This window comes from Lontra canadensis, unplaced genomic scaffold (assembly GCF_010015895.1).
Source record: "Lontra canadensis isolate GAN:19392208 unplaced genomic scaffold, GSC_riverotter_1.0 scaffold17, whole genome shotgun sequence".
NCBI classification, from domain to species: Eukaryota; Metazoa; Chordata; class Mammalia; order Carnivora; family Mustelidae; genus Lontra; species Lontra canadensis.
Genome location: NW_022631011.1, coordinates 14789197 through 14815189, shown reverse-complemented (window position 1 = coordinate 14815189; position 25993 = coordinate 14789197). Strand labels below are relative to the sequence as shown.

Sequence of the window (25993 nt, the reverse complement as noted above, 5' to 3'; positions counted from 1 at the left end):
ATGACGGCATTTCATAGAGCCCCTGACTCTCAGAGACATCTTCCCTTTCTGGGATGTGATTAGCATCTTTCTGACCACAATCCACATCTTACCAGATGGCTCTCTCATTCCGTTTCAAGACTTCCCACCACTCATAATATTTACACTCAATGTAGCCGGGTGAAGACAGGATAACCCACAAACACTTTCAAATGCTGCCTTGTGAGAGTCACTCTTTTCATAAATCTCAGGGCTGCGCTCAGTCTCCCATTTGCTTGTGTGTGGGCAGCCATTTCCCCAGTGCATTGCCCATGTTCTAATTGGCTGACTATCCAGATTCTTGGCTCTGTGCTTGGGACTCGTCATTGACTTTTCACCCACCACACCTGCAGAGCAGCTTTCTGTGTTCCCATTAGCACTTCAGACGCTGATCTTCATTCGTAAAATGATCGACAAGATTTTAATTGGTGGCTCTGATTTTTTACTTTTAATCTGGCTTAGAGATACCTTACATTTTGTTTTGCTACATTTGAAAAGGGCAGAATCTTAAAGAGAGAAAAATAACTGGGGAGAGAAGATACTCAGAGAAAAAACAGAGGCTTCCCTGGACTCAGGCTGTTGACTTAAAGGAACTGTGACGTATACAGGGGACCTTATCATTGTAAGTAGCATAGTTCTGCTTGTTTGAATGAATACTTTAAAAAAAAAATCCTCACTCTTAACATCAGCGAGATTTTCTGTTTCTTTGGTAACAGCTTAGAAAACGACTGAATATTTTGTAACATCCACTGAAGTGGAAAGTTTATGATTTTTGATTTTGACCTGAGTGTCTGGCTATGAGTATGAACCAGATAATCCTCTTTGAATATTATCAGCATCCAGACTATATTTGCTTTTTTAAGAGAGAAGAAGCGTAACAACTTGTAAATAGAGCACAGGTGGCAAAGCCCCTCTCAACTGTACAACTCTCCATACATCGGATCATTTTAAACGCCTGACAACTGAACACCTTCATTAAAGGACTGAATCTTCCAACCCCACAGACAGCTGCCTTTCAGCTGGAAGAAGGGTGTGTCCCTGAGCTTTTACCTGGGAGCAATGATGATCTTGTCAAGCATTTCAGGGAGACCAGCCCAAGTTTTTAGGGTGGGGATCTAGACTGGTTATACGTAGCTTCAGTTCTTCTCCCAGAGAAGGCAGAAACACCTCAAAGCCTGCATGTAGGAACATCTACTGAGAAATTATTTTAATCAGACACCGGCTGAGTGGGGGAAAGAAAAAGAACAGAGAAGAACAAACAAAACTCCCTCGGTCTTGGATGTAAGGAACCCAGCTGCAATGGACTGGCACTCTATCAGAGCCACGGTGCTGTTCATTTTTCTGGTAAGTGTATTCTGTTCAAAACCCTCCTAATCATGGTCATTGTGAATAAGGGGGAACTTTTTAGAAAGTGTTAGTGTTATTTCTAACCTAAACCCATTAAAAGTTTATGTTAATGACAAGGTGATTTTATGAACTAGATTTTTAAATAGGGTTTCTCTCTTTAATTGAAGACTCGAGCATATTAATGCATCAGAGTTAACTCATCATATCACATCTCTGACACTGAAGTCAGTGCTAAGTCATGCTGGGAAAACACCGAATTTGGGAAAGTCTTATCACCACTCACTAACATTTGGTCGTTCAAATTCTTTTTTGCAGATGGGCTCTTAAACTAGTATCACGGGTGGTCCTGATCTTTACCCTAAACATTTTTCCATTCTTTGGGGATCTTTGCTGGCAGATTCACTATAATTTTAAAACACAAAAATAGGATACATATACATTTAAACCATAGCAACGTGCAACTGGCCCCACGAGCCAAACAATCTCATCGGTTCCATGTGTGGTTGGGATCCATACCACTAATATCAAAAGCCCACACAGCTAAACTATGATTGTATTTAAAACAACATTTTTTTTAATCTCAAAAAACATGGCAGTATGGAAGATTTATAAATGATATAATAAGTGAAGGAATAGCTATAATTAAGGGGTAAGTATAATTATTATGATACCGGTTCTTACTACTGGAAAGTCAGTAATGACTGTGATAGAAAAATTGTATATTTGATGTTTAGACAAATGTAATGCGATGCTTTATCACTGTCTGCCTTACACATTATTAATTTTCTCTTTTTAGAAATAAGTAAGATAACACTAAGGTGCTGCATCAAGTTTCACAGAGGTTGGAAATTTTAAAATCATAGTCTTTCTCACAGTAAGGTTAATGTAATCTCAAGAGGCAAGTTGGGTAAATCACCCTCCAATTTGGCAGGATTTAGGGCTGTGGTTCGTATTTGTTTTTACTTGCTTAATTTTTGAACTGGATTGTTGGGTTTCTATAATTAACAAGTTTGACCTTTGAGTCAATGTATGCTGGTTAGTTTGAATTCAGTTTATTAAGTCAAAGATGTTTTACCAGTGGATTTGTTACAAATAAACATCAATAAGCTGGTAGCTTTAGTTCCAAGCTGCCTTCAAAGACCAGCCCTATATCAGGGACTTTTTAATGGATCTTTAGGACCAGTTAATATTATAATTTGGGATGTGGTAGGGATTAACAAGCACTATACACTACGTTATTTAAATATAGGAACATCTGTATATTGCAAGGTAATCAAATACTTTCATTTTTAATTTCATATAAATCTGATTAAAGCCTATTATAGCTTCGGTTGATTACAGTTTATTGAGGTACTTATGTGCTTTAATTAAAAGTATAAGATAACTTATTTATTTTATGATTATTTCTAATTCATTACATACTATGAAATTTCTTTAAATAGTCACTGTTTAGTCATTCTTCATAAAATATATAGTTTTATCAAAATCATGTATTCTCAATGACCTTTCTTCTTTATAGAGAGGTTTCTGGTTTTTATACTTTATTGTCTAAGTTTGGATAGTTTTGGTTTTTTGTTTGTGGATCCTTTATTTGTTGCCATATTTTACTTTGGAATCAATTACAAGTTCCTCACTTGTCTGGTGAAAATTATTTCTCAAAGAACTTACTCTGTAATGAATTAAAATGTTTCTTTTTCATATTATTATAACTTTCTTTATAAAATATTTTACTTTCTAAGGTCTGAAAAATCATCATTTATTTTTAGTACAGATTTTACCAGATGATTTGGATAAATGTCCTTTGGGGTTATACAATCTATTTTTGTTTTAAAATATATTTTTTTCTGGGGTGCCTGGGTGGCTCAGTTGGTTAAGCATCTGCCCTTGGCTTGGGTCCATCTCAGGGTCTTAGGATCGAGTCCTGCAACGGGCTCTCTGGTCAATGAAGAGTCTGTTTCTCTCTCTCTCACTCATGGTCACCCTCTCTCTATCGCTGTCAAATAAATAAATAAAATCTTAAAAAAAATATTTTTTTTCCCTGAAAATTAACTACCACTATAGCAAGCTCTTCCACTTAGCTTTCTGCTAGCCTCACTAGGAATGTTTGCTTTGACAAAAAAAAAAAAAAAAAAAAAAAATCTATGAAAAGTCTTTCTTCTTCTCTGCTCAGAGTCCACAGTAAGTGAAAATCTACCTTAGGGAGCATACTTGGACAATTAAAAGACCTTTAAGACATTTAAACTGGTAATATCTTTAATGCAAATCCATTTGAGAGCTGAGCAGCCAACTATTCACATGTACGTTGTGGAGTCTCCTTAATGTACCTGAGAGGTTCAGGTCATGTTCAGAGCAGTGAGTTAGATGAGGGAGAATAAAGATGGAGAATCCGCTCTTAAAACAAGCAAGATGGTCACAGGACTATTCCATGATTTAGACAAGCCTCCTAGAGAGACAAGAGCTTATACCTGTTATAACACTGTAAGCCAAAGAAATGTTACTGACTCCTCATTTATTTTTCTTTCTTTTTCTCTCCATGAAATTTCGTGTATTGGGGAGGAGGGATTGGGAATGTATTCTAGACCAGAGAACAATGTCACCCAGGTACCCTACACAAGAAATCTCTGTGAATGGTTATGACAATGAGATAATATCTGGCCAGGCCACTGTAGGAAAGCAAACAGAAGTGGTAGAATTGTTATAGTTCTAATGATATCTGAAAATTACTTGCAACTTTGAGAGATTCAATTAGTCAACGCAAATCAATACAGACTCAAGGTATCTTTTTCTATAAAGGCTAACTTCTGCAGCTTATCCTCAAAGAACAAGCAAACCTGTCTTTACTGATTTCCAAGAATAATTCAGTTTGTAGAGTTTATCACACCAACTTAGCTTCTGCTCCTCTCACGGTTAATATTTCCTTTCAAAAGAAAACCTCTAGCCACCTGATAAACCAGATCCACAATCTGACTTAGCTGAAATAATTTAGGATAGAAGTAGGAGTTTTCAAAGTATTTCTCGGGATTCAGGCTAAAATACACAGGAAAAAAAATACATACTTCATTACATAGTTCATCAACTTACTTGAACCAGACCTCTTAAATTCCCATAATTGTGTTCATTGATGCTTAAAGCAAGAGAAGGACTAAAAACTAGTACAGACCAAACAGAAGACAAGCAAAGGAGAGGATTCTCTATGCTTTCTTGTACATATATTATTGTGATATATATTATAGGTAATAGTACATCACTGAACTATTTCATGGAAAATGGAAATGTTTCTGTTCACCTGTTCCAGCAAAATTAACAATTTGTATTTAAGGAAAATTATTTCCATTTCCATGTGTTCTTAAAAGCTTTATTATTACTGAAGATTTAAGATCAACATCTTCTTGCACCTTTGTGAAAACAGGGACTAGAAATTTACCATCATTTAACTGGTTTGAATTAGAGGAAAAGATTTTGCAATGCCTGACTTAGGTAATAGAAAAACCTAAACCACTGAGAAATGCTGTTTCCCAAAGAACAAGATTCACCTATTTGACAAGGATTATGGATGTAGAAAAGAAAACACTCCTATCTATACCCAGAGCACTTAATTTCAGGTAACTCTCCACTATACCTTCTTCAAGGACACTGGTGCCGAGTATCCCCATGTCCTAACAGGTATTACCTAACAAATAAGCAGAAAGCATGCTCGGCATTGCAGTTACTTATTATGCTTCTGTCAACGAGGGAACACCCTACAGAGTGCTGGGACACGCCACTCTTGCTGGTTATGCTTGCCACGCAAATTCCTTTAAAGACTTAGGCAGGTCGAAGTAGTTTAAATGCCATTGGCTGATGATCTATATTCTCTATGGGTCTAGGAGAATAGGGTGCAGCCTTTTACACTTGTCTAATGAAAAACCACATCTCCACAAATTAATGGCTGCTGGTTGCTCATAAAACTACTTGACTGTAAGTTATTTGAGGGCAGATTCTGTGTCTGATTCACTTTTGTATTCTTCGTAGTGCCTTGCACCAGGGCAAGATTGCTCAATAGATGTTTAATTACACAAAGTAGGGGCATCAGAAGGCAATTTGGAGATAGTTTATATTTCTCTTCCCCTACACGTTCCAAAAAAACCATCAAGGTATTTAACATAGAAATAATCAGGTTGAATTTCCTTAACACTTATTTTTATGGTGTTTTATTACATTTACTTTACATTCCATCTAAGGTTTACCACAGTATTTTTTAGGGGTTAAGCCCTTTAATCCAGCCTTGATTCCACATAATATACATTCAGTACATATTTTTGTCAAATAAATAAATAAGCCAATGAGCAAGAAAGAAAAATCAACCTAACGAGGTATTGTCAACTCTAAACTGATCATAATACAAAGACAAAAGAGGAAGTTTTTGAAAAGAAGCGAATTCTTATATTTCGACTGTGTCTCAAGTTCTTTCTCGTGATGTAAAATACAGTTTTCAGATACGTCAGCTTTTGATGCTTAACAACCAGCAAGTGGCTATGGAAAACCACTTCCCAATTCCATATACAAGAGGTTTTTCTCATTGAAATTATTTATTACTTTAAAGACCATTTTATTATTTGCAAAGAGATGTAAACTTCAGTATCAAAGGGAAAAAAAAGCCTAAAAATGAGTAGAATTAGAGAATCATTGAAAATAGCATACAATTTTGTGTCTTGTGGCTTTTTAAGTCTTTATGTGGATTGACTCTTCAAATAGAAATGAAGGAAGGACTCACTGAGGATGCACTTCAAGGGGATTATATCCACTCCTTTCTAAGAATTTTTAAATTACAAAGGACTTTAGTCTTATAAACTGCCAAAGAAACAGAGGCACAGAGGGACACACCCAGTAGGCAAGAGAGATGAGATACTCAGCCTAATAATGCCTGTATTCATTTGTAAGTGAATCTCCATCACAAGCCTCCACAGTACATATTTCCAACTCATCTAAGAATCCAAACTACTTTCCTGATTGATAGAAAATAACCTTATCCTTACTCTACAGAGTCTAGATCAATTGGACGATGTCCTTCAACTACCTCTCATAGTCTATTGATTTAAATCTCCATCCTTCCTCTCTTCCTTACCCTCTGTCTTCAGAGTCTTTCTTTCTACCTATTCCTTCCTGCTCTATCATACTTCCACCAAGTACTTTCTTTTTGAACCTCTTTTTCCAAACAAAATCTCCTACTTCCTTCTTTCTTCACTTCAAAAAGCCATGTCTCCCTCTCCCACAATATTTCTTGGATGCCAGATCTCATTCTATCATTCCATCTTTGTTTCCTTTTACAATCAATTTTCCTGGAAAGGTGGCCATCTTTATGTCTTTTCCCCACCATTTTGTTCCCCAATCCCTTTTGGTCAGGAAGGACTTGTTCCATGGAACTGAAAGGATTCTGGAGGTCACAGGAAACCTTGAGATTCACTCTACTCAAGTATTTTATGTCATCTGACACTTGTTCACATCTCATGCCTCTTTTAGTTCTCCCTTCCTTTGACATCTGTGATATTGCATTATCTTGTCTTCCCATTTCTTTGGCCACTTCTTTTCTCTTTTTCTTTATTGCTTGTTTCTGTCATTGTTCCCTAATCTATTCATGTAGCTATTGTCCTAGTTTCATGCTCAGCCACATGGCTGTTTCTTTGTTGTATTCCCTACTTTAGGGTCTTCAAATTCTCCCATGATTTAAACTGTTCTACGTGAGGTATCCTTCGAGTATGTGTATGAGGACTGAACTATTGTTCATCGTGTTGAGACATATTTCAAATTGCTAAGCACCTTCACCTCACCATTTCTGTAGCATCTCAAAGTCATTGTTTTCTAACCTGCTAAATTCTGCTTCTGCCTTGCTCCTCATCTCTTAGTTTGAAATTGCCATCACTTAAGACCCTTCCTTCTCTTGACTCCCATGTCCTACTTGTTCTCAGGTCCCATCAGTTTCAATTGTGTACAATCCCTCCCTTGATCTTCCTGGTCTGTTACCCCTGCCACTGCTTCTCTTCTTCTTCTCTGGTCTGTTTTGATGTGGAACACTCCACTACTCCTGGCCTATGATTCTGCCTCTTTCCACCACCTGTGGTGAGAGTGATCTTTTAGACCCACAATTTTATCATGCCTTTTCCATGATCAAGTAACTTTGATACTTTCCTACTGCACACAGGGATTTGGTATTAGAATTGGAAAGGTAACTGTATATAATTTGGTTTACCCCTGTCATTTTACAAATGAGAAAACTAAGACTTGAGAACTTAGGAAGTACATTGAAAGCTTTCTGACTCTACCAAATACCCATTCTATCTCATTATTTTGCCTTTGAAAGTCCAAGAGTGACTGTTTATTCTAGACTCTAAGCAAATGACTATAAAGCTATGTCAACACAACATATTTTTAAGCAGACTTAGCAGTTTTTAAATTACTAATTCAATCGGAGCCTGACACTATGGTGAAACTGACTTGGTCTTCTGCCTAAATTGCCTCTCATGGGAAAAAGAATGACCCGGCTTCATAAAGTTGGAAGGTTTATTAGTCATCTGGCATAGTTCTCCAAAACAAACAGTATGCTCTGACACTTCAGTGTGGAAAGGAAGTGCAAGACAGATAAGAGATGCCTACACAACTCTGTAGCTATGAAGAAATGGCTTCCAAATAGACAAAGAAGGTATCCCCAGATTCCCATTCCACACCCACAAATGAGAGAGAGGATAAACTGCTCATGAGTTCACAGGCAGCACGAAGAAACATCATCTTGATTCTGCACCCAAGAGGGACTCAACAACATTTTCAGTGACTCATCCAAACCATGTGCACCATCTACTTCTTTTCTCCCTAAAATCACTAATATTGTTGTTGTTGTTGTTGTTATATATGAAATTCCTAATTGTAAGGCTAATATGAGATGAGATTAAAAGCAGAATGTTTTGAGTTATCAAAGGTGTAATGTCAATTCTCTGTAGTATATTTTATTTAGTAATTTAGTTGGAATAGGCTATCTTGCATTTTATTGTAAAACCCATACCACAAACCCAAATTTAGGCTAAATTTTATTGGGTAATATTTAGCCATAAATTAGTATTCCAAACTCAATATCCTCATCTGTAAAATGTAAATAATGAAATTATAGTATTGACCACATGATTTGTGAAGACTGAATGCATGGATTTCTCTAAACACTTTGTCTAGTAATTAGTCATTATTCAGTGAATATTAACAGTGATAATAATCAACATTAAGTAGATATCATGAGTATATAATTCCTATAAAAAATCTTTATGCTACTCTTATTAATCAAAAAATTCATATTTTCCTGAATTATCAATTATAACAATTTTTGAAAAATATGTACTTGAAAACCAAAATTTTATTTTTAATTTAATGGTGAGATTGAAACTACAAAAAGTAACTCACTATATTTTGAAACTACTGTTACTAGTATTCTTAAAATACAAGATATAATTTCTTTTATCAGTGATACAGATGCAGTCTAATTGTGATAATTTCATAAGCTGGAATTATGAAAAAAATTCAAAAAGAAGTTGAAAATTTAGGGAGAAATAGAAACTAAGGATTTACATCATCTTTAATGACTCTAAATGTAAGTTAAAACTTAGTAAGTGCAAATTAACCTTCACATCTAGACCTAATTTTTTAGATCGGTCTTTTACTCTGTCTTAAGTATACTGACATATTAACCTTAATATATAGATATCTGTCTTTTTAGAAATGCTTTTGTGTTTTAGAGAAAAGTTATTTGAATTATCCTGATCTTCCACTACAAATCATATGTAAGGATTGAGGCCAAGTTGAAACAAGGCAAAGCTCTGCTTGAGTAGCTCATTTGTTGAGCAGAGAAATTGTTAGAAGAAACTAATAGAAGTTGCTTACCTGCTCGCTAATTTGTCCCTACATGCCTACAATGTCTTCTCCTTGCTATGGAACTATAGAAGGATGCATATATATATATATATATATATATATATATATATATATATATATGGCTAGCATAAAACATGAAGCAAGAACTCATTTTTACAGAGGAAATTACTTGCTTTTATTTTAGAACTTTCATTCTCATATTTCTTTTTTTTAACATTTTATTTATTTGATGGGGGAGGGTACAAGCAGGGGGAGTGGGAGAGGGAGAAGCAGCTCCCCCACAGAGCAGGAAGCCCCACGTGGGGCTTGATCCCAGGACTGTGGGATTGTTACCTGAGCCGAAGGCAGATGTTTAATGATGGAACCACCCAAGTGCCCCTATTCTCATATTTCAAAGTAAATCTATCATCTTAAGATTTTCAAAAATACTAGAAAATCTTCCATTTAAAATTAGAATATGAAGGAGCAAATATTCTGAAACTTTTCAGATACACCATTTTTCCTGTTTCCATCTATGGCTAGTCAGATCCTGAAACTAGAGTCAAAAGTTTAAGTATCATAACTTAATGTTGAATATCACTGAATAGTAGCAAAGTATCTCTAGCTCCATAGGCACAAGATTTACTAAGAAAGCCTAAATTTTCTATCCTCACTCCCCCTAGGTAAAGTGTCCTAGTTCATATCATAACAAGTATCTTCATAGGTGAAAAATGAAAAAGAAGTTAAAAAATAAAAGTAATTAAAAAGAAGGGCATAACTGAAAAGTAAAGACAAAAGGAAAGGAATCCACAGCATCATCATTAGACTTAAGAGAGAAGCCACGTCCATCTGCTATCTGGACTGATAAAATAATTCTAATGACTCACAAGATTTATTTGATTTTTTTAAATGATTGGATAACGTGAATTATAAAGCACTTAATAAAATTAACTGTTGTGATCATTTTGTTTTTTATAGGTGGTGGTGGAAGTTAACAGTGAATTTCGAATCCAGGTAATACACAGCATATCTATCTTTTCCAAATTAAAAATGAGGAAAAATGGTTTGGGGATAACAACACATTTTCCAAAGAAAATTTATCCTTATAAGTAAAAAAAATAATGTTATGCTAAAATTAATTATCAAATCACCAATTTTCCCAATTAAACATCTTCTCTTTCCCGATATTACAATTATCCTCCCCTCCAAAACCTTCAGTGACATGTGAATTATGAATAAAAGTTAATAGATAACACTACTTTATCATGCCCATTCAAGGTAAGAGATTACAACACCAAAAATGGCACTGTCAAGTGGCATTCAATCAGGAGGCAAAAACGTGAATGGATCAAGTTCGCTGCAGCCTGTCGTGAAGGTGAAGACAATTCAAAAAGGAACCCAATTGCCAAAGTAAGTATCAACACCAAAGCATAAAATCAAAAATAAGAATGGATGGCATTAAATATCAAAAGAAACTGTCTCTTAAATATTTTATATATACAACTCACTGGGAAGTTCTGATACAAAACAGAAGTATAGTCACTCATATTATGAAAACTGAAGCTATTGAAAGGATAGATTAAGAAACTTGGGCACTGGGGTAAACAGTTAAACACTGATGCAACTCATTGGTAAAATAACTACACATGATCATAATTAGCCCAAATTCTAGGTAGAAAAATATAGTGATTTAAATAATGAATTTAACAGCCAGCTCACTCAGAGGGACTATTTTAATCTGTATTCTTTATGCCTTGATCCGTTAGAATTGAATTCTTACTTTTGGCTTTTATTTTTTATTTAATTTTTTTTAATTTAATTTTAAATTTAATTTTTTAAATTTAATTTTTTTTTCAGTGATCCAAAATTGTTTTTTTAAAACAAGAATTCACAATGTACCCTGTTTCCTACTCTCTTTAACATCCATTTCCCTTTGTCTTTCTTTGTACAAACACATACACACACACATATAACACACAAATACATCCCCACACACAGATTACATATACAAATATATACACACATTCAGACAGATACACAGAGACTCCTGAGTTAGATTTGCTTAGAGTCCCTATATATTTCATTTTGAAGAAAGAATCCCAACTTCTATAAATCACTTATTTGGGGCAATTTCCTTACTTTTCTGATAATACATCCTCCCCATTTTCAGAATTAAGGGCTTCAACGCAGAGTCAGAGGACTCTGTAGTCAGTCACCTACATAAATCTACTTAAAATTTTCTTCTAAAACTTTACATTTTTTAAAAATCTTTGGGTCAGGGATCAAAATTATATAATGACAACACTGGTAAACTCCTTAAGAGTTTAGGCGAAGAGTTCCCTACTCTAACGCCAGTGCTAGCACTAGAGCAGGAAAATAATACGATCAATTGTAAATATCGAATGAATGAATAAATGAATGAATGAGTGAATGAATGATGACGGCATAGTCTTGGATTTATTAAGGTGATTTTTTTTCTTATTTGGTAGAAATAGAAATTGAATTTCTTTTGTTAACTTGCTAGTTATGGAATATGCTAGAGTTGTAACTAGAGAAATAACTCTTTCCAGCATTTCCCAAAAGATAACAGGTACTCACATTCGACAGTTCTTGACAAAAGTAGTTGTTGTTCATCAAACCTAGCACTTTTTATTTGCTCTCTGTAATACTTTCACCTGCGCTCTCTCTGCAGATTCATTCGGACTGTGCTGCAAACCAGCAAGTTACATACCGCATCTCCGGAGTAGGAATTGATCAGCCACCTTATGGAATCTTCATCATTAATCAAAAAACTGGTGAAATTAATATTACATCCATAGTTGATCGAGAGGTCACCCCGTTTTTCATTGTAAGTGGGCTCCACATCATTATATATGTTCAGGCTTACATTATTTTTGGAGTATCTTAAACTCAGATCATATTTGATTTGACTTCAGAAATCCCAATATTATTTTTGGTTGTCTCAACTCATGAGCATCTCATGACCCAACAGAAACAAAGAAATTAGGAGAAATGCCCAGCTGAAACGTCTCAGCAAAAGTGTGAGACTCTGGTCTGTCCCTAGTGGCAAGCTAGAATATCTGTTTGGAAGGGCAAGGACCTAACTCTTCATTCTTTTTCTTTAATTCAGCTGAGAATATTGGTTCTCATGTCAAGTGATGATTTTTTGAGCTACTAAGGGAGCCTCTTCAAGTAAACATACTTTATTATAAAACCACATTGCTGCGGCTCACCTGAGCTCAGAATGTGCTTTGGGAATACTCTAATTCATCCTTAACTGAATCATACTTCCGTTCTTGACAGTAGCTGTGACAAAACTCCAAACACTCAACCTCCTTTCCACTTTAAGCCGCTGACTTGATGACCAGCTTCGTTAGAAATTCTGAGTTGAGGGAAATTGGAAGGGGAGGTGAACCATGAGAGACTATGGACTCTGAAAAACAATCTGAGGGTTTTGAAGGGGTGGGGGGTGGGAGGTTGGGGGATCCAGGTGGTGGGTATTGGAGAGGGCACGGATTGCATGGAGCACTGGATGTGGTGCAAAAATAATGAATACTGTTACGCTGAAAAATAAAAAAATTAAAAAAAAAAAAGAAATTCTGAGGCCTTCCATCACACACTCCCACAATTTTCTCTCCCCTCCTTCAGAAATGTTCTGCCTTAAATCCAAAAACAGGATTAATTTTCTGCTTTTTTCCACAGCTTACCCCCAAGAGGGATCCATTATTCTATAATTACCTGTTTCTTCAAGAACCTTATTTGGTCAATTTTGTCATCTCTTTTCTGCTTGCTCCTTGCCTGCTTCCATTTCTGTTTATCATCACGGTCGACACTTGTTAATACTTAGAATAAAAAGGACATACAGAAAACCTTCCTTGATCTTGTATGTTCTTCAATTAAAACCCCATCCATCCATATCCCCAAAGATGTTCAAATAGTAATTGGTGTTTGTGTTTTCCGTTACACTGCCTAAGCTACTCTAATTCCTTCGTCTTCTATTCCAAATCTATATTCCTGCCTTATCTCTGACAATGTTTACCCACAAACTCTCGAGGTCAGCATGCCAACCTAGTAGCTTTTCTTGAAATTTTATATGAATATAGCACACAGGTAAAGTAGCATACATTATACTTATGTACACCTCATATATAAATAATAATAACAACAATAAGAACACCCGCATAGTCTCCTACGTAGCTTGTGAAAACTACCTTTCTTTGAAGCCCCCGTGTGACTCTCCTTTACCCTATCCTCAAAGCCAATAGCCCCTACTCCCAATTTCAAAGAATGTATTTTCACTACTCTACTTCTTCCTCACATAAATCCCTTTACTTGGAACATCTTTCCAAATACTAGTTTCACTTACTGAAATTCTCTTTCAGGATCTTTCTTAGTCATCCATCATCCTATGATGTCATAGTATTTCTATTCTTCTTTTAAATAACTTATCATGTTGCTTTTTCTCAAATGGTATTTTGAATTTGTGTTTGCCTCCCCTTATTGATTTTAAGTGCTGCTTATATCTACATTATAGTAGAAAATAATATGTCTTACTTTTTTTGGTTACCCACAATGCCTAGCATAGTGTCCAAACAAAGTAAGAACTTAAATATCTGTTGCACCAAATGATTATTCTTGTCTTCTGTCTTAGATCTATTGCCGGGCTCTGAATTCACTGGGTCAAGATTTAGAGAGGCCTCTTGAGCTCAGAGTCAGAGTTTTGGATATAAATGACAACCCTCCAGTATTTTCTATGTCTACTTTTGTAGGACAAATAGAAGAAAATTCTAATGCAAGTAAGTAATCCATCTTATTAAGTAAACAAGAATATACTGACTTCCAGATCACTCTTAGCCAAACAAAGGGAAGCCAAACTAAGAAGGTACCACTTCATCATGAATGTAAGAGATTAAATATAGAAAAGCATCCAGAACAGAAAGGCATGAGAAGTCTCCATAATGGCTTTCCCTTCAACTGTGGTTGCAGCTCCAATCCGGCATACCCAAGGAGCAACTCCAAAGAAATGAGAAAGGTTTTCTCATGTAACTCACACACCAGCTCTTTTTTAGATTCCTAAGGAGAAATCCAAAAATACTTTGTACAGTGGTGGCAGGGGCACTGGGAGGAGATTTATCCTCCCAGCCCGGCTGCTCTGAAGGACAATCTCATCCACTTCTGTTCGTACTGAACTTTTTTTAAATTATTCACCTTAGAGAGAAAGAAAAAGAGCACAAGAGTGAGAGTGGCAGTGGGGGGAGAGGTCAAAGGAGAGAATTTTCAAGGAGACTCCCCAATGAGCATAGAGTCCTCCACGTGGCTAGATCCCATGACCCATGAGGTCCTAACCTGACCCAAAATCAAGAGCCAGACCCTCAACTGACTGACACACCCAGGTGCCCCCCACACCCCCCCCTTTTTTTTTTTAGCCTACTTTAAAGTCACTAGTAGAAATCACTTCCAGGTGATCTATTTTGTGATCATAATCTTAAAGAGCTTTTGTTAACAGTAAGTAAACACTAAATAAGCATTATCTTCCCTTTTATATATAATGAAATAAATACAGGTCTTGGTTGTTTTTTACTCAAATTACCAATTTTATGTATTTGTAATGTACTATAAACTTAATCCTGTTTGGTTCACCATGCTTGTTGAAAACTGACTATCTCAAGTGGAGTTAGTTGAGAGGTACCAGAAAACCTAGAAACTAGACAGAGCATTTACCTGTAAGATATTGGTGATTAAAGGTACCATGTCCTCCTTATGGATTACTGTAAATGGCAACATTTCAACTGCTAAATATTCAGTCACTTGAGAAAATTAACTGCCTAACACACTAGTGAAGATTGTCCTAAATATATTTAAAATAGCAGAGATAATTTTCATTTGAATTTAAAACTTCAACTTACCATAGTTACTCTTAACCTTTGAGTGGTAAAATTTCTTATAAATTCCAAAAATCCTTCCATCTCACTTTTATTCATTAAAACACTATACTATACTTGGAATAAGTATCCAATCTAAAATATCATTTTAAAAATGTTTGTTGTAAAAATTTACACAATATGGAAAGTAAAAATGGAATAGAAATCCATTCTTTGTTTTCCCTAGCATAATTCTTAAGAGGCAAGAACCATCATTAGTTACTTACATATGTTTTATGATTATATAAACATACTTTTGGAAACAAATAGGAAGATATTTTACATACAAATCATAATGTAAATCTTTATTTAAATATATTTTTAACATTTTTCCATATTAAGAAATGAAATGTCTTTGTTCCTTTTAATAGCTGCATTAGATTTTACTCTTGAATGTGCCATAATTAATTGCCTACTGAAAATATTTTTAAAAGAGTGCTGAAATGAATTACACAAACACACACAAAGATTGAGAGAGAAAATAAAAGGCAGAAGGGAGACACTCTGTTGCATTTGTGTTTACAGACAGGACAATTTTGCTTGAAACACACTTTCAGTGTAGAGATTTCCAGTTTGATTTCCTTCATCAAAACGGCTTATAAAATTCCCAGAAAAGATAAGGGATAAGACAAAATATGTAGTTAAACAAGCATCTCTTTCAACCTAATAGTTTACCTAGCACTTCACTTGGGACCATGCAAAACAGAACAATAATGTACATTTATTGAGTGTACATTAGCCAATCAGAACTTTCTATGAGTTTCTCTCATTAAACTGTTCAACTCTCTCATGAACTCAGTGAGGACAGTGCTATTATCATCCCCATATACAGATGTGGAAACTGAAGCCAAAATCACAGAGCTAGAAAGTTCTATAGTTGGGAAAGAGTTGGTCTAGCTTTAATATCATTTTATTTCACCACCCCAGCCTTTAAAAAAAAAAAAAAGGATTATACTAGAATAAGGAAAGAAAAGGCAGAGTTAAAACATTTCTTTGTTTTCTAACTACCAGTAATGTGTAAGTTCCTGAAAAAATGTAATGTTTTTGTCAAAGCAAAGGTATAAAAAGGAGCTAAGCTAATGATATGTTGAAGAAGAGGAAAGGAAAAATGGTAGCACATACACTATATAGACCAACCAACCCTAACACCTTGTTAGAAAAGCAATAAACTATACTATAATGAAAATGCAAACTATCCACTTGCAACCATTTTCCTTGATTTCTAGATACGCTGGTGATGATACTCAATGCTACTGATGCAGACGAACCAAATAATTTGAACTCAAAAATAGCCTTCAAGATCATAAGACAGGAACCTTCTGATTCACCAATGTTTATTATTAACAGAAACACTGGAGAAATTCGAACAATGAATAATTTTCTAGACAGAGAGGTAATTTTTTTTTCTTTGAATGGTTTGTTAGTTTCAAAGGAAGTTATGCTAAAAGCAAGAGTACCTAAGAAAGAAAGAAAAAGAAAACAATATGTTATGATTATATAAACTTTTCACGTAATGGTAATGACATAAGAAATAATCTTCAAAATGAAAAAAAAGGGGATTCCTCAAATACATTTTAAACTGTCATTTTTCATTCAATCAATTCAAACTTAATATCTGCCTCAATTTAAGAAAACTATATTCTGAGAATAGACAATATACATAAGGCAAAGGTAGAAGCTCTATTTTAAAAAAAATGTGTGATCTACATTGAAATAGATTTAAGAAATGAATTGTTATTGTCAGCCATCTTGGCAAGTCACAATGCATGAACATGGTAAAAGCTCCAAGAATTCTTACAGACTAAGAAATTTGTTTCTCTTTCTTTAACCCAGAATATCCTACACTCATTTGACAACAGGACTCTTCTTTTTCCTTCCTCTCTCTTACCTACTGATAGTCCCCCCTGATTACTTTGGGAAATGTAACACAGAATCAGAATGATGGATAGCAACTGAGTAACATCTAGACCAATCTTTTCATTTATAAATGAGAAAATAATTAGAGATTGTTAGCAAGTTAGAATCAGCATGGTTTCTATTAATAACATATGGTCCCATTATTCAATATAAAAGTATAAACTTTTTCATCATTTAAAGTATTGATAGGATTTACCTGATCTGTAAGTATTTTAGGGATATAAATGAAGAAGTGTTACTTTTGAATTTGTACTTAATTAAATTTTATTTTAATTATTATAGTTAATTTGAAATGACAATCCCCCTGTTAATGACTCCTAGGCTTAGAATAAATCAGATGATTTTCATTCTTTAATGATCCAAATCCTATCAGTTCCTAAATTATCTATATCTCCTTTTTCACTTGTGTGAAAATAACCATCAGAAGAAATTGACTATTAACTTTTTCTTGCTCAAACTTCCCTAAAGAGCCCAATGGGAGTCCTTTAATGTCGAAAGAGTTTTAGTGGTGAAGAACTTTAAAAACTAAAGGAATAAAGTTACTAGCAAGCCACCAAAGCAGATATTTTCAACCTGGAGTTCATGGAGAGACCTCAAGATGTCTCTTACTATAAATCCTCTAAAGTTATATCCACATTTTTGAATGATGAGTGCATGCATGTGTCTGGGAAAGGCTTCATTGCTTTTGCCAGTTCTACAAATTTAAGCATCATTGAGTAGAATCAAGAAGATTGATTATCAATAAGTCCATTGTTCCAGCCCACCACCCACTGCCTCCCAGAACTGTAAACCATTTGTTACATTCTTTGTTTTTCTTGCACATTTTAGGGCTGATTATTGACAGTATGGAATTTTCATGGCATAAATTCTTGGTAAACCTTAATCTCTCTCCTCCTAAGCATTTTGGTCCACTTTACCCTTTATAAACGTTTTCAACCCCTGGACATATAATAAGGCATGAGGCCTTCAAACGTGTTCTTTCTTTTAAATGATGCTAGGTAAGCACTGCTGGAAATAGAGGTGGCAACGGTTATATTGATGCATGTGAGATCTGTGGATTTTCAATAGTCTATGTTACCCGTATCTTGATCATAGATTTAAGTAAATGTTGAGCCATCATTTTAAAAGAACTTTTCATGAGACAGAATAAGGATTGTCTAGATCAACTGTGATTTTTTTTGTAATGTGTGCTTTTAGCAATATAGCCAGTATTCCCTTGCTGTGAGAGGCTCTGACCGAGATGGTGGGGCAGATGGCATGTCAGCAGAGTGTGAGTGCAACATTAGAATCCTCGATGTTAATGATAACATCCCATACATGGAACAACCCTCCGTAAGTACTTGTCCTTGAAATTAACGTCAATTCATTACATTCTAAAATTTGTTCAAACAATTCTTTTTACAGAGGTCCATGTTATCTTTAGTCGTGTACAACCCAAATGTAGACACGTACTTTGCCTTGTGTTTGCTCATATAATACGTAGGAAAAATATATGTATTTGGACAATGAAATGTGAGCTTATAAACACAGATCTCATTTCTAAATAATGAGTGGTTTTAAACATCCTTTGTAAGTCCAGCGTAGTTGTTCTCTCACTCACACAGTTGGTGTTAAGATTTTTTTGCTTCTCATTTCAGTATGCCATTAGTATTGAAGAAAATGCCCTACACTCAAATTTGCTCCAGATTAGAGTAATCGATTTGGATGAAGAGTTCTCAGCTAACTGGGTGGCAGTAATTTTCTTTATCTCCGGAAATGAGGGAGGTTGGTTTGACATAGAAATGAATGAAAGGACAAATGTGGGAATTTTAAAGGTTATTAAGGTATGGTATAATTATCCTAAATATTTTGTTTTCTTGGTCTTTTTCAAAATGTTGATCTTGAGATAAAATGTTAACATTTCACATAATTCAGGGGGTGAAAGAATAAAAATTACCGTGTTTTAAAATGATATAAGATTAGAGAGCTTTTCAACAATTTTTTAAACAATTTTCCACTTATGAAAACAGGTATTAAACTTGAAACTCTCTTCTATTAATATACTACTCCTTCACAGATCATATAAATTAAGAGCATTTCTAAAAATGAATCTTATTTTATGCTTAAAGTTTTGTTTTAGATGTTTGAAGAATATTTTTTAAGCAGATTTCACATGGCCTTAAAAAATGTGTCTTTGTCAACATCATACATTAATTAGTATGCACTGAGAATATTTCTCATGTAAATTAAAAGTTGTTTAGTTCTCTGGTGTGTTTTTATAAAATTAAAATTAAATTACTATAATTATAGGATTACCACGTTCCCATCTCCCTGCAGCTGCTGACCAGGGCTTATTATGAACATAAATACCCTGGAGATTTGCCCAAGTCACAAAGATTTGGTCTACATCAACAGAATCTTCCTATGTTCCCCCTACACTAATGATCCACCTCATGTACCAGAGGTAGAATTGCCTCTAAGATTTGAGGGGAAAAAAAGTGACTCATAAGGAGCTTATGGTGAAGATTTCAGCCTGTACTGTAAGACTTGAGTCTGTTTTTGTTTTTTTTTAATCTGCAATAGTTATGCAAGGATTGTGTGTAAAAAATGAAATATGTATTTTTTATGGTAGAATTCAGTCCTTTTTTAGTTATTTCCTTTCTTCAGAATAGTCCCGGGAAATAGACTTCTAAGGAATTCTGTTCCCAGAGGAATGTGGGATCATTTATTTCATGTCTTCATAAAGTGTTCCTGTGGCTATAGCTTCCATTTCCTGAGGCTGGTGCAGATGCTTTAGTTTACCCCTCACAGCATCCCAGATAAATACAAGAGAGAGTTGTACCCCATTCAATTTCTGATAGCTAGTAAGTGGTATAGCTGACATTCAAATTCTCTAGCTATTAAGTTCATACCGTCATCACTATTCTAGCTGTGATTCCATGCTGGGGAAACTGTCCTAAACTATTTTACCCCAAACTACTATATTACTTTAAAAAATTAGTCTATTTATCCTCAATATCTCTATCTGTGAAATGGATGTAATGTTGATTTTTCTCCCAAGCATGACATCATATCTTAATTCCTCTGTTATGCGTATGTGTGTGTGATGTATATGTATACATGATTTTATAGCCGTTCTTGGAATAACAAATAAAGCCAACATTGGAGCCAAGATTGAAGATTTTACTAAGTGGAGAGTTTGATGTGTGAATCGAGAGTCATCTAAAGTACTCTCACATGAAAATTTAGAAAAATATATTTGGAACCTATGGGCATAATGCATAGTTGTTTGTGAATTTCATTAAGTAGTAGATATTGACACCAACTTCATAATAAAAATAGCTACTGGAAATAATTTTTTTCTAGAATATGTTGAAAAAAATAAGGATTTTTATTATTTTTATACTTTGTTCTATTACTGGGCTTATTGAAGGAAGTCATATTTACAGAAGTAAAATTTCTTCTAAATAGTTCTTTACAGATAAAACCAGTCAAATGATTGAACGTACTATATAGTCGGCCCATACTTTGTAATAAAGAGAGCTACTTTGTGAGAAAAATGAAGTGACAGAAGTTAAAATAAACTACCTTTGCACTATAAAATGCATGGATTTGACCATCTATATTATGTTTTTAACTTCTTTGATGGATAATTAAAACTCATGTCATATATTTCCAACTTTTTTCCTACTATATTTTCATGAATTTCTGTTACATTAAAGATAAAGGATAGAGTGTTTATTTGTATGTATTTATATTTAATTAAAGAAAGAAATGTGGGAGTTCTCTTGCCTATAATGAAAGGATTTGTCTTTCTTCCAGAATGTTTTTATTTTAAGAGTAAAACTATCCACTCTATTTTCTAGCCCCTAGATTACGAAGCTATGCAGACGATGCAACTAAGTCTCGGTGTCAGAAATAAAGCTGAATTTCACCATTCAATTATGTCTCAGTATAAACTCACAGCAACAGCAATCACTGTGGCTGTGTCAAATGTAATTGAAGGTTCGGTGTTCCGTCCAGGTTCAAAGACATATGTGGTAACTAGTAACATGGGACAGAATTATAAAGTGGGAGACTTTATAGCCACTGATCTGGACACAGGTAGTGCTTCAACAACTGTTAGGTAAGACTAACATTTTCCAAATAATTTTACCATACATTGAACTAAAGTATACATGTTCTTTTTAGAAATTTTAGGTATCTGAATTAAAATATTTTTCATTATTTTTGAAGCCATCATTCAATCATAAAAAATACTAACTACTGAATTGCTATTTAATTTACAGCTTTGACCTTAAGAAAATACAAAAAAAAAAATGGGCAAAAAGTAAAATGTAAAAAGTGTGAAGATGTAAAATGTGGAAAATATTGTATCTTGAAAGTTTGACATTTCTGTATTTATGTATTTTATTGGCCAATTAGCTGATTACCACATATCATGGTTATTCCCCCAAAAGATTTTATGGGCTGATTTTCCCATTGCAAGTGCGCCCAGATTGAAATCAATTAGAGTTAGCCCATTTCAGTTACTCTCTTCACTTTAATCAGCATTTGATATTGATAAACTCTCTTGTACTCCACATATGTGAGTTCACTGAGGGCAGACCATCCCACCCTCCCCACCCAACTCTGCTCCTTTCAAAGTTCTAGGCCTTTGAGTTTAGCACAGAATTTGAGACAGTTATCCAACCAATGTTTAACAAATACATAAATGAGAACAAAATTCAAAAGAAGTCCTATAAAGTCATCGTGTGTATGGGGAGGGAGAGTGAAAATAGGGAGAGAATGAAGCCCTAAGCTGATGGAGAAGTAATTTCTTTGATAAGACAACAGTTCAGAATTAGAAGCAGCCCAGGAGGTCCCGGGTTCTGGGTCTTCTGGGAGAGAGTTCTAATGCTGCCAAAACCAAACGAAAAGGAGACTGCAAGAGTCAAAGATTATTGTGACATCCAAGTGGGCATAAGAGATCATTCCATTTTGCCTTGAAAAAAATAATAAAGTCCCTAATAACTGAAAATGATATCCAGAGGTTACAAACACTGACTTGAAACGTGTTTTATAATCAAAATCTCTCTCTCTTTCAAAAGCTAACGTTAATTCATATTGTTTCTTCAAATACAGATATGTAATGGGAAATAATCCAGCTAACCTACTTGATGTTGACTCAAAAACAAGCATAATTACTTTGAGAAACAGAGTTACCAGAGAACAATATAACATGCTTAGGGGAAAATACCAAGGAACAATTTTATCTATAGATGGTAAGAAATCAATTTAACTTGGAGGAAATTATATATACACTCAGAAATTAAAGTTTTAATTGTATTTTAAGATAACCCTTTCTCATCAACAACAAAAAATCATACTGGGTATTATAGAATCAAATTTTTAATAATATAAGAGACAGTATAACTCAGTGCCAAGTCCACGAATTCTGGAGTGAGACTCGGTTGGTATCTTGTACCATCACTTAATAGCTATGGGATTTTAGAGAAGTCATTTAACCCATTTATTCCTCACCCTTTTCTTCTATAAAATGGGACACTAACATTATGGATTTAGAGATATTAAAGAAGTTATTAGATGTAAAGCACTTAGAAGAGTGCTGGTACTCAACGTTAGTTCTTATTAATCTCAATAAATGAAATTTTAAAATTATATTCTTAAGTTACTTTCAAATAATTGGTCCACAAGCAAAGTTAACTTAACTTTATGTAATCTTTGGAAAGCTGATGTACAACTTTGTGTGAACAATTTGGAAGCAGCATACTTATATTACTTTTCCAAACCAACAAAATTAAAATTAGGTTGACCACTAAAGGGATGGGGAGATGAGGAGATGTTGGTTAAAAATTACAAACTTCCAGTCACAAGATGATTAATTTCTGGGGATCTAATGCAGAGTCTTGCCTTATAATTATTAATGACAGTACAGTTGCTATATTTTTAAAAGTTCCTAAGATAGTAGATCCTAAATATTCTCTCACAAAAAAACAAAATAGTAGTCATGTGAGGTGATGGAGATGTTGGTTAACTCTTAGATGGAAATCATACTGCAATATATAAGTATATCATAACAACACACCATGTACTTAAGTTTATACAATGTTATTTCATTTTTATAGTATCTCAATAAAATTGGAAGGTTTATCATAGAATTTTAAAAAACCGCTTCAGACATAACTACATATAAATAATTGTAATTGGGCTACAGAAAAGGATAATATTCCATCAGTATCATTCCTACACTGTAGTAAGAATTATAATCACCAATGTCCAGCCAGAGTCTCAGAGTTATGACACATCTCTGACCTAATAGCTCTACAGGTAGATTCTAGACTTTGGAAATCTTATCTCTGAAGGAGAAAAAAAAATCATACCTGAACTTTCAGTATTGTGGGTTTTCTGCACTGAGCAGTTCCTAATCAGAGATTATCATATACTCAAATCTTATGGGAAGTGGATAGTGCAGATGTGATGAAGGAATCCCTGTCAAGGTAATTTAGAAGAAAATAAAGCAACTAACTACTGCATATAAAATACAAATACACGTAGCTTCCATTCATTTAAATAGTATGTGGAATATGACTGACTTATTTATCTAAGGTGAATGACAGCATACATATGACATGGAATTTACTGTTTATGCTTCTCAACATATGGCACAGTCTTTCAGGAGCACTAATCTTCATCATGGTTTGATTTAAAAACTGAATCACAAAGGATGATTTGGGAAGTTACTGAATTGATGAGAATAAAGACCTTGAAATAAGTTACTGATGCAAAAAAAAAGTGGTTTTGTATTGTTCAATGAGTATTACACAGCATGCGTTAAATATTTCTTCCCTTTTGAATCTTGTTGCAGATACTCTTCAAAGAACTTGTACTGGAACCATTAATATTGACCTTCAAGGTTCTGGCTGGGCTGAGAATGGAAAAGATACTGATGGTGGTACCAATTCCGGAACTAGTGGAGGCAGTGAGGGTCCTAGTGGAGGCAGTGAGGGTCCTACTGGAGGCAGTGGGAGTACTGGTGGAACTAGCACTGAAAATATGCATGAAGGTGGTGAAACCAGTACTGAAACAGGTGACAAAACTTCCACTGAATATGGCACCTGGACCCAGACAATGGGAGGTGAAAATGTAGGAGCAAATCTCTCAGATAATGTCCATTTTGGTCCTGCCGGCATTGGACTGCTCATCATGGGATTCTTGGTCCTAGGACGTAAGTACTTTCAACAATCATATTCATATTTCCCCCTGAAATTATGGGGAGGAAATAAGCTTTTTGATCCTTTGATAAAATATACTTTACCAAATCTTATTTTGTGCCCTTATCAAGAAATGCTTGTTTACTGTTGAGTCTATAAGATGAAAACAAATCAAGCTTCTTGACCCCTTACAGTGCAGTGGAGGATAAAAACTTCTTTGCATTCGATTTCAGTGCCATGGGAAATTGCCGTAACAGGCAGGCTCGGATTGCTATTTGAGTGAAGAAGACAGTCAGAGAGGATCCAAACAATCAGAAACGGTTACACAGAGAAAGCAAACTTGCAGAATGTAACATAAAATACATGAGAAGAGATCATTCTCTAATTTCACTGTGTTTGCCATATTAAGTATTAACCAACATTTTAAAACTTTAGAATCAAGTACTTTATAAAAGTAACTTAACTACCCAGGAGTTGACAATCTCTACTGCAAGTAATATATGACTCACTTTGAGCTTGTTTTTTATATTGTTGATTGCCTTTGGGTAGCATAGTTAATAAAAGATTGAAAAATTATGTATTTGGGGTCAAACACCTCTACATTCAAAGATTTCTCTAAGCCTAGCAAATCTTCAAGAAAGCAAAATGCACAGGATGCCTTCACTCCTTTCTTTCCTTTTTTCATCTCTTACCATCCCTCCCTTATTACCATCCTTACTATGTTCCTTCTTCTTTACCTCACCTCCTTCTTTTCTCTTTTCTTCCTTCGTCACATCAACTTACACATACTTTCCTTCATCCATCCATTCATTCCAAATAATTTACCAAGATTGTATTATATAAAAGTCTCTGGGCTAGACATGTATTTAGGTGAATAAGGAAACCCAACTGATTAACAGAAAGACATTGTTAACCAGTGTAATGTTTTCCATTTGTGCAGGAGTAATTTCAAGAAAAAAAAAAATCCATGTAGAGGAAAGTAATTAGAGGGAATAATTACCTGAGGCATGAGTAAGATTTTATTTACCGTGAAAATTAAAAAGACAGGCATGTCTGAAAGGAAAAAAAGTAAAGCCATGGAGGATGGAACACAAAGACTCAAACATACGGCCTGTCCTCAGCAACTCTCCTGTCTCCTTTAATATTTTTCAGAGAAATGACAGTGAAAAGACTCATCTGTTTTTTGTGGTTTTTTTTTTGTTTGTTTGTTTTTTGGGGAAACATATGCCATTTAATGTAATAATTCAGGAAATGCTTATGAAGTAAATTACTTTCATAACATACTAATATCTGTGGTAGAGAGAAGAAAAGTATTAAGTGATACATATAGTGTTAATTAAAATCCAAGTGAAGGAACTAACAGGAAATATGTTGTCCTGTTATTCATTAAGTTGTTCATTCATCAAATATTTATTTCATATTTACCATGTGCTACTTCCTATCATTTAGTGACAGAGATACCTTGGAGAACAAACAGTTTTTTCTCCTTGTAGGAATTATGTATTTGTGGAGACAACAGAAAATCAACAAGTAAATATACAAACAAGTAAATCTCAAGCCAATCTATTCAGTTAATGATTAGGATATGTTTCATAAAGTATTGTCTGTATTTTAAAAAGACTCATCTGTTTTAATGACATAATACTACTTGTCATTTGAATACTATATAACAAATCAAAATGGATTGCAGTCTAGTATACTGAAGCTCATATTGATTTTGGTATCTGA

The 25993-nt window shown here is 34.5% G+C and overlaps 1 protein-coding gene across 1 annotated transcript in view; it reads left to right on the top strand.

The window, feature by feature from the left end:
• The first annotated feature begins 993 nt into the window (after nucleotides 1–993).
• DSG1 (desmoglein 1) overlaps nucleotides 994–25993 on the top strand; it is a 33575-nt gene continuing 8575 nt past the window's right edge. The window contains exons 1-11 of the mRNA XM_032859700.1: nucleotides 994–1362; nucleotides 10213–10248; nucleotides 10513–10644; nucleotides 11927–12082; nucleotides 13886–14030; nucleotides 16382–16548; nucleotides 18270–18404; nucleotides 18710–18895; nucleotides 20918–21177; nucleotides 22176–22315; nucleotides 23920–24279. Of these exons, the coding sequence (XP_032715591.1) occupies nucleotides 1318–1362; nucleotides 10213–10248; nucleotides 10513–10644; nucleotides 11927–12082; nucleotides 13886–14030; nucleotides 16382–16548; nucleotides 18270–18404; nucleotides 18710–18895; nucleotides 20918–21177; nucleotides 22176–22315; nucleotides 23920–24279 (1762 nt within the window). The 5' untranslated portion in view covers nucleotides 994–1317. The remainder of the gene's footprint in view (nucleotides 1363–10212; nucleotides 10249–10512; nucleotides 10645–11926; nucleotides 12083–13885; nucleotides 14031–16381; nucleotides 16549–18269; nucleotides 18405–18709; nucleotides 18896–20917; nucleotides 21178–22175; nucleotides 22316–23919; nucleotides 24280–25993) is intronic.